Raw genomic sequence first — 10,031 nt, 5'->3', positions numbered from 1 at the left:
ATTTCTAATCCAATGTCTTTGTTTGAGTTACATTTTGATGCAAAGTTTGGTCCAATGCCCAAATCCAGAAGTGAGGAACTGGGGACACAAACCAAACAATGTCTCAATTAGATAAGTTTCACCAGAGCTCGACACAAACAATGAAAGTTTTAGACAGCACGACGCAAACAGCTCTAAAACTGTAGACGAGAGTCACCAACCAAACGTTGTTCACATTTCAGAACTTACGCGACTTCAGTTTGCTTGGAAGCCCCAACAAACCTTGTGAGTTGTGAGTATTTTGGCAATAAGTTACAAGTGAAACTTGTGGTTACCTGTTTAGGGAACCTTATGATCTGGAAATGGAGCGTGACGTCGTGCAGGTCCTCACTGAAACAAGTGACCTGCACCCCACCTTCAGAGGACAGATCACCTGAAGAACCGATTTGGCTGGCCGTCGGGGCCTGCGAAGCCACCGCCAAATCTGACAAGCTTGTTGTGAGCTCCTCTGAAGACATGATGCCGGGGCGGATCTAGATGCACACAGAACAATTCGTGAGGTAAATAAATTCGCGATGAAGGCCCCGCTTGGCTTCCAGGTAAACTTATGTGCTTGTGTTCAGTTTACACTGGCATTTGACTAGGCACTAATGAAACGACCCAATACAAGCAGATGCTTTGGTGACTCAAATTAGAGGATCTGCGCGCTTGTAATTTAGTTCAAAAGAAAGCATCAAGCCATAAAGTCCACCAAATTTCTAAGATACCAACAATTGCATATACAGTTCATCACCAAGAAATCAACTAGAAAGGCTGGAGCACGAAACCTGCAGCCGCTGACGCAGATGACAGACAGGCGGTAGCAGTAACGAAACAGTGGACGATGCGGAGACAGTGGCCTCGTCGCGAAAAGGTGGTGGTCCTCGGGCTTTCTTGCCGGCGGCGGCTAGCAGGAAGTCCTCAGGATGAGGGGTGGCGGCGGAGCGGGCAGGCTCTGGCGACGGAGGTGTATGGGGGGTGGAAGCGGCCGGCGGGAACGAGGTACCGCGCCGGTGCCAGCAGCTGGCCGGCGGCGCTGGGGACAACCCTAATCGCCAGAAGGAAGAGGGGAAAGGCTCGCGTCCGAAGCCTGTCTCGGTGCTAGGCGGCGGTCGAGCGGCGCCAGCCTCCCGGTCGGTCGCATCCCGTGAGCCGATTGCGTTGTTTCCCAGCCGTCGGATCAGTCCCCCACATTTTTTTTTTGCGAAAAAAATTAAACCCATTAAGCTACGCACGAAGGGGGCCAACCAGCTATGCCACATGGCACAAGCTGGTTGGCCGCGGTGAAAAAGCTTTTAGAATATATTTTTTAGATGGAGGTGAGGAACTTTTTTAAAATGTTTTTTTCTTTTTACATGAAGGTGATGATCCCACATATTTTTTTAAATGGACAGATACACAAAGTGGCGCTCTGGTAGGCCGCATTTGTGATTTTTTTTTCTTTTTTACTTCTTTTTCTAGATGGAGGTGATGATTTTTTAAATATTTTTCTAGATGAAGGTGATGACTACACGTATATTTTAAATGAAAATATGTGCACAACTTCCTTTCAAACGGCGTCACCGGATGGCGCCCCAACTATTAGTTCACACACAAAGCATGCAGGGTGAGAGCAAACAGTGGGCGCGACACTGCCCTTGAAGCACGCCGGCTTGCCACTCTCGTAGCACCCATCCTCGTCGGTTTCAGCATAACCTCATGGTAGCATTTCAGCTGTCGCCCTTGAACGTGGCCGCCAATGATTGGAGCACAATCATGGACGGTTTGCATCTCCTGCCCCATATAGCTTGTGTCACTTTACATGTGGCAGTCCCGAGTTCCGACACAACTTTAGCTCAGTTTCAGCGTCGCCGTCAAAAGGGTGCAGCTTTGGCCGTCAATTGTTGCAACTTTTTGCCTTTGCCGAGGGTGATGGTCGATTCCAGCATGCAGTGTCGTCGTCGCCAACGCCGCCGGTTGCAACAAATGGTGTCCACCATCTCAACAACGGCGAGTGCAGGTTGTAGCACAACGGCATTCGGACACGTCTTCTCTAGCCCCGATAGGCGTTGGGCACAACTTCAACCAGCGTTGGTTGATACGTCTCCAACCTATATATAATTTTTTTTATTGTTTTATGTAATTATATTATCAGTTTTGTATGCTTTATATGCGGAAAAATGTCAAGCATGCTTGCGACACTAACACAAATATCCATAAAAAAATCTAAATTTTTAAAAAATATTTTACCACTTTATTTGAGGTACTGTTCATCCGGGACACTAACACTTGGTACTAAGTTAATGGGTTAGTCAAAACATCGTCTGAGCTTTATATGTTATATATTATTTCTATAGACTAACCTATTAACTTAGTGCCAAGTGTTAGTTTCTGTTTTTTTGCATGTTTTTTGTTTCGTAAAAAAAATCATACCTACCGCAGTTCAAACACAATGAAACTTTACAACGACTTTTTCTAAAACATAAGAGACATTGTAGGCTTCAGGGAAGGACGAGAAGACCCATGTGGGCCCCACAAGCTAGTTCGACGCACCCCCTGACATGCGGGCTCCGCGTAGCTTCGCTTGCCCTAATTTTTGGCCTATAAATTCTCATATATTTCGAAACCCTCGAAGTGAGATCCGAAACAATTCTTCCGCCACTCCAAGCCTTTGTTCCGAAGCGGTTCCATATGCGGCGCTGTTTCGATGCTCTACCGAAGGGGGGAACCATTGGGGAGGCAATCTTCTGTTGGGGAACGCAGTATTTCAAAATTTTCCTACGATCACACAAGATCTATCTAGAAGATGCATAGCAACGAGAGGGGGGAGTGTGTCTACGTACACTCGTAGACCGAAAACAGAAGCGTTTAGTAACGCGGTTGACGTAGTCGAACGTCTTCGCGATCGAACCGATCAAGTAGCGAACGCACGACACCTCCGTGATCTGCACACGTTCAGCTCGGTGACGTCCCTCGTACTCTTGATCCAGCTGAGGCCGATGGTGAGTTCCGTCAGCACGACGGCGTGTCACGGTGATGATGAAGTTACCGACGCAGGGCTTCCCCTAAGCACTACGACAATATGACCTAGGTGTGTAACTGTGGAGGGGGGCACCGCACACGGCTAAAATATCAACTTTTCTGTCTATGGGGTGCCCCCTCCCCCGTATATAAAGGAGGGGAGAAGGAGGAGGGCCGGCCACAAGGGGCGAGCCCAAGGGGGGAATCCTACTCCTAGTAGGAGTAGGTTTCCCCCTTTCCTAGTCCTAGTAGGAGAAGAAGGAAGGAGAGGAAGAAGAGAAGGAAAGGGGGGCGGCCCCCCTAGCCCTAGTCCAATTCGGTTTGGGCTAGAGGGCGCGCGTCACACCTTGGCATGTCTCCTCTCTTCCACCATTAGGCCCATGAGGCCCAATAACTTCCGGGGGGTCCGGGTACTCCGAAACTTAGTCGAAACGATCCGAACCATTTCGATGTCTGAATGTAGCCTTCCAATATATGAATTTTTATGTCTCGACCATTTCGAGACTCTTCTTCATGTCCGTGATCTTATCCGGGACTCCGAACAACCTTCGATACATTAAATCACATAAATCATAATACATATCGTCATCGAACGTTAAGCGTTCGGACCCTACGAGTTCGAGAACTGTGTAGACATGACCGAGACACATCTCCGGTCAATAACCAATAGCAGAATCTGGATGCTCATATTGGTTCCTACATATTCTAGGAAGATCTTTATCGGTCAAACAGCATAACAACATGAAGGAAATATGCCCTAGAGGCAATAATAAAGTTGTTATTTATATTTCCTTATATCATGATAAATGATAAATGTTTATTATTCATGGTATAATTGTATTAACCGGAAACTTAGTACATGTGTGAATACATAGACAAACAGAGTGTCACTAGTTTTGCCTCTACTTGACTAGCTCGTTGAATCAATGATGGTTATTTTTTCTAACCATAGACATGAGTTGTCATTTGATTAACAGGATCACATCATTAGAGAATGATGTGATTGACTTGACCCATCCGTTAGCTTAGCACGATGATCATTTAGTTTGTTGCTATTGCTTTCTCCAAAACTATACATGTTCCTATGACTATGAGATCATGCAACTCCCGAATACCGAAGGAACACTTTGTGTGCTACCAAACATCACAACGTAACTGAGTGATTATAAAGGTGCTCTACAGGTGTCTCCGATGGTGTTTGTTGAGTTGGCATGGATCAAGATTAGGATTTGTCACTCCGATTGTCGGAGAGGTATCTCTGGGCCCTCTCGGTAATGTACATCACAATAAGCCTTGCAAGTAATGTAGCTAATGAGTTAGTTACGGGATGTAGCATTACAGAACGAGTAAAGAGACTTGTCGGTAACGAGATTGAACTAGGTATTGAGATACCGACGATCGAATCTCGGGCAAGTAACATACCGATGACAAAGGGAACAACGTATGTTGTGTTGGGGAACGTAGTAATTTTAAAAAAATTCCTACGCAATAATAAAGGCACGTATTGTATTGTTGGTACTAAGAATAAAACAACGGGGTTCAGTCATATTGATTGGTCTTACTTAGTCTCCATTATGTCATCTTGCTTAATGTGTTACTTTATTTTTCATCAACTTATTACTTTGAGATGCATCCTGGATAGCGGTCTTGGGGTGGAGTAATAGTAGTAAATGCAATTGGATTAACGGTCTGCTTGTCACGGACGTAATGCCTATATATTAATTATGCATGGATGATCATCATAACTATGTGCAATTCTGTCAATTACCCAGCAGTAATTTATCTACCCACCAATGTTATGCTTATGAGAGAGATGCCTCTAGTGAACCAATGGCCCCGGGTCCATTCTCAATTATTACTAATAATCCTACAATTACCTTTCTATTTTATTTTGTTTACTTTTTATTTTATTGTTTTTACTTCCACTGCCAGATTTAATTTTGCAGCTGGCACGAACAAGGGGAGTGACGATCTCCTTGCCTTTTTTGGGTGCAAGCATTTGCTTTGTGTGTGTGCAAATACCGTTTACTTTGTTCGTGTGTTGCTTTCTTCTGATTCGATAACCTTGGTTCTTAACCGAGAGAAATAGTATTTCTGCTACTATACTGCTTCACTCTTTTTTTTCGGGGAAACTCAACAACTCTATATCACGAGTAGCACCGGTTCTAGCATCGCCTTATTCAGATTTTCTACCAGGACCCCCCACCAATATCGTATGCATAATCTATATTCAACAATTCAGATTGCAATATTAGAGTTTTTGCCAGGTTTTTAATGGTTTGTAGGAATTTGAACCTCGTCGTTTAGTTTAACCGTGTCTATGATATGAAATCAATAATCACCAGAGATCGGTTTAGCTATTGACAAGGCGTATTGTCGAGTAAAATATAGCCGGACCATCAAGGTCAACATTCAAATCAATAGTTCTCCCCTTCTCATCTTTCGATCGGGCCTCCGTTGCATCAGATTGCCTGCAGTGGTGAGCGCCGTGTCCGTTGGATCGGTTGTGTTCCATCACGTGTGTACTTGCGGTTTTATTAGTCAGATTATGTGTATGTGTTTTTCTTTGTCTTCTCTTCTCGATCACGTCTAGGCGCCTGCATATAAACCGCGGCAGACATCTGCAGGCCACGCGCTTGCTCATCTCCTGTTTCTCACTACGTGCCTTAGATAGGAACAAAGAAACCGGCCGTTCATTTGAGTATCTATCCAGGGCGTGATGCCGATGCCGTACTTATCTTAACCAGATGCCGGACGGGATGTGATATGGAGCCAACCAAGAACGTGTGTTTCTCATGTCTTTGTCTTCCAAGGTCAACTAAAAGCTAGTCTAGTATATATGTCCCTGTTCAATTAGCTCTAGAATAATGCAGTGCACGTATCGTGGTAACGGTGTACGTATCAATCTAGTACTCTATATATGCTGACCGCCACACCAAAACAAGGACCCAGCATGTATTGACTTCCAAGACGCTCCTCACGCCAACTTTTCTTAAGCAGCAATGCTGCCCGTACAAGCGCTTATCACAAGAAGGGATCAAAGGACAAATTAAAGATGCCAATCAAGCAGCTGCCGAAAGAGTTGAAAGAAGAAGGAATGGAAATTTTAATATTGGTAACACGTCTCTGTATTATAAGGAGGTCAAACAAGTTATTACCTCTCTGGCTAGCAAGTAAGTAATATGTTTATCAAAGATTCCCTGTGACGGTTGTAAGCTGCAACTTGGAAGTTTATTAAAAGGAGGAAAATGTGGCGCTAAGACAGGAAAGTCTAGCTGCCGGCCGCCAGCCAGTTGTTTACACAACGAGACAGACTTACACCCTGATCTAGTCATCCTTGTGAGTTGGTACCCGCTGCATTCATGCCTTCATGGTTATCTCGTCGTCATGTTATAAAATACTTCATTTTTTTGGAACGTTATAAACATTAAACATATTTTCATCCATGTGAACAACCGCCATTTGCACCCGAGCTCACCATGAGCTTAATTGGCAAGAATGATTACAGTGCTTGAAAGAAGAAACATACCCCCCCTTCCCCACCCCCACCGCCACCACCAAAAGAAAGGTATCACAAGCTCTACATCGAGTGGTACGCGTAGGTATCAGATAAATGGTTGAGTATCACGTGTATGAGATACTGTGTGCAAAATGGTGCATTTTTTTGGCATGCCCCTTTTAGGTATCATCAAATGTATTTTGGGGTTTTTTATCTGAATGAAATTGGTAGAGCTCCTGCCTTGCATTTAAAAAACAGCATTGATGCAGGAGTAATCATGTCCACTAGCATTTATCATAACTAGCTAATTGTCCGTGCGTTGCAACCGGCACATACTCTAGTGGTGCAACTTCAATCTTGTTCGACATATACCTTACATCACTTTTGGTAATATTTAATTTGGTGAGAGTATAGGTAGGAGAAGGCAAGGCAAATTTTGATTTTTGTTGAGATTTTGGTAAGATTAATTTGGTTTGATTTGATTGAATTAATGCATCAGGAGGTTTTGGGAAAGTATCGATTTGGTTTAGATTATTCCAAGCGAATATATTTATGTTAGTTTTTTACTTTGTATGGCATCGGTTCAGGTTAAAAAAACATGAAACCAAAGGGGGTGGGGAACGTGGGAGGAAAAATCAGGTGGGAAGTGGAGGCGACACTGCCAACCCCCCTTCAATAGTAGAAATATGCTGAAAACTTGTACTAAGCCTAATGACAACGAAAACTTGTTTACTACCCCCTCCGATCCAAAATAAGTGTCGTGGTTTTAGTTCAAATGTTGCAACAACATTTGAACTAAAACCACGACACTTATTTTGGATTGGAGGGGGTACACATGTTATATATGAAGGAGCACATCTACTACATTTTTATGATGTTTGTAGAATACTTGTTGACCTTTACACGCCCAAGGGGAAGATGAAACATGCTCATGTGGTCATGTGCAGCGGGAGGAGAGAGAGGAAGGTCGGTAGCAACATCAAACATATTCAAGCACCGACATATGAATAGTTATAAAGTACGAGTCTACTATCAAATGAAACAAACAGTGCATGATTACGATCTACCTTGTGAAATAATGTTTTTGGAGGTGACGGTTGCACAAGGAGTTTTCAATAACAACCAGAAATTGGTGTACCTGAGAAATTAAGCTCACGTAGCCCAAGTGTAGGTGGAATCTTACTTTCACATGACCATTAGGAGACTACCAAAGCCTTCTTTGATATGTTACAGTTTGGGTTGAGGCGGAAAAAACAAGAGAATTGAAGGAAAGAAGAGTTGAAGTCAATCCAAATTGCCAAGAGATCTAAATTTTGGACCAACATGGTTTTCTCATGCGGTGCCAAATAAGAAACATGTACTCCCTTCGTAAACTAATACAAGAGTGTTTTGCACTCAATCCAAATTGCCAAGAGATCTAAATTTTGGACCAACACGGTTTTCTCATGCGGTGCCAAATAAGAAACATGTACTCCCTTCGTAAACTAATACAAGAGTGTTTAGATCACTATTTTACTTTAGTGATCTAAATGCTCTTATATTAGTTTACAAAGGGAGTACACTGGAAAAGATAATTCCGTACTCTTTAGAGTGGATACAATATGTTTTCTCATATTCGTGTGGGAAAGTCAACAACTAGAACTGATAGTTTCCAAAATAGTGTCCTCATAATTTATAAAAGGAAATTGAGAGAGAGAGAGAGAGAGAGAGAGAGAGAGAGAGAGAGAGTTTGCAAGCTTAAGGATTTATTTCCCAAAGTTCTGGGATTATTGCCACATGTCCTAAAATCACACAAGTCCTGGCCACAAAGGCCCACTTGTACTTCTTGACCCCTAAATTCCGAATGTTGCACAAAATAGATATATTATGTCGTGATTCTAACTTATTAATTAGATATTGTCATTTAAAATAATATTCAATATATAAGTTTGCTTAGCATTGGATGTTAGTTTAGCCTTTGCACTAAGCTTTTATTCTTATTGTTAAATATCCGCACATCCGTCAGCAATGGTAGTAGCCAGTTTCTCTCACTCTCAATATCTCCTTACTAGGTATGGATCTGTAAATGTATTTGATACGTCTCCAACGTATTTATAATTTTTTATTGTTTTATACTATTATATTATTTGGTTTGAATGTTTTATATGCATTAATATGCTACTTTATATTATTTTAGGACTAACCTATTAACCTAGAGCCTAGTGCCAGTTTTTATTTTTTCCTTATTTTTGACTTTTACAGAAAAGGAATATGAAACGGAGTCCAAACGGAATAAAGCTTTACGATGATTCTAGGGCACTTGTGGCCTCCTCGTGACTCTTCTGGCCCTCTCTCCAAGCCACGTAGGTGTCTTCTGGTCCAACAAAAATCATCGTAAAGATTTATTCCGTTTGGACTCCGTTTGATAATTCTTTTCTGTAGAAGTCAAAAACAAGGAAAAAAACAAAAACTGGCACTAGGCTCTAGGTTAATAGGTTAGTCCCAAAAATAATATAAAATAGCATATTAATGCATATAAAATATTCAAAACAGATAATACAATAGCATGGAACAATCAAAGATTATAGATACGTTGGAGACGTATCAATGGGCTACGTGCGGATATGTGTGGCATGCCATATACCCTGCCCATCACCCGCATTTGCATGGCTTTTTGTGTCTCGCGTGTCGCTACCGGGACATGGTGAGTTGCCTCTGTGCTCGGCACATGTGTAAAAGGTGGCAGCGGCGGTACAAGTGTGTTGCTGAGACGTGGTGAGTTGCCTCTGTGCATGATTGATACGTGTATAAAATGTGACGGCATTGATCTCTACATCTTTTGGTGGGTAGGTGGATGGCGGTCATGCGTTGTTGCCTTATGCCGCCAACCTTCTGCTCGTCTGCATATGTCATCAACACCTCTCAAACAAAAAGAAAGAAAACATATGACAACGAAAAGGGCCCCCGAACGAAGAGCGGCGCGGCAAAGCACACACCACTTTCTACTCATATCAATTATACTGTAATTTTGGAAGAAATGCACTTAATTTCTAGAGAAACAAAGAGAATATGATTCACAGTGGAGCTAGAAGCTAGCCAATTACGGTAATATTTATTATCATAGTCATCAAGTTAGTCAATTCTTAAATGTTGATTGAACTATAGAGCCCCCTAGAAAAAGATTGGGGTGCATTGGGGCTAGCGCACCGCTGGCCCCGGCCGTAAGTGGATGATCAACTCCGTAGGGTTGTGCCTACTTGCAAGTATGTGTGGCGTGTGTATGACTCTTTGCATCTTACGTGCCAATACTGGTGTGAGTGCGTTGCCGGGATGTGATGAGTTGTCTATGTGCATGGTCAGCATGTGTGTCAAAGGTTCTTTGCGCCTTACGTGCCGGTGCTAGTACGTGTGCACTGTTGGGATGTGGTGAGTTGCATGTGTATATGGCTGGCATGTGTGTGAAAGGGCCGGTGATGGTCTCTATCAAATTTTGTCGTCGTTGTGTGTGGGTTGGTGGGATGGGGTGGGGTTGGGG

At 43.0% G+C, this 10,031-nt stretch overlaps 1 protein-coding gene across 1 annotated transcript in view; it reads right to left on the bottom strand.

Moving 5' to 3' along the window:
* Positions 1 to 1,133, bottom strand: part of LOC119302631 (proteasome assembly chaperone 4-like) — a 2,728-nt gene extending 1,595 nt beyond the window's left edge. The window contains exons 1-2 of the mRNA XM_037579672.1: positions 807 to 1,133; positions 315 to 512 (exon numbers count right to left, since the gene is read on the bottom strand). Of these exons, the coding sequence (XP_037435569.1) occupies positions 315 to 497 (183 nt within the window). The 5' untranslated portion in view covers positions 498 to 512; positions 807 to 1,133. The remainder of the gene's footprint in view (positions 1 to 314; positions 513 to 806) is intronic.
* Positions 1,134 to 10,031: the final 8,898 nt, after the last annotated feature.

This window comes from Triticum dicoccoides, chromosome 5A (assembly GCF_002162155.2).
Source record: "Triticum dicoccoides isolate Atlit2015 ecotype Zavitan chromosome 5A, WEW_v2.0, whole genome shotgun sequence".
Classification (NCBI taxonomy): Eukaryota; Viridiplantae; Streptophyta; class Magnoliopsida; order Poales; family Poaceae; genus Triticum; species Triticum dicoccoides.
Note: the sequence above shows the minus strand (reverse complement) of the source record. Positions and strands in the feature narration are given on the sequence as shown.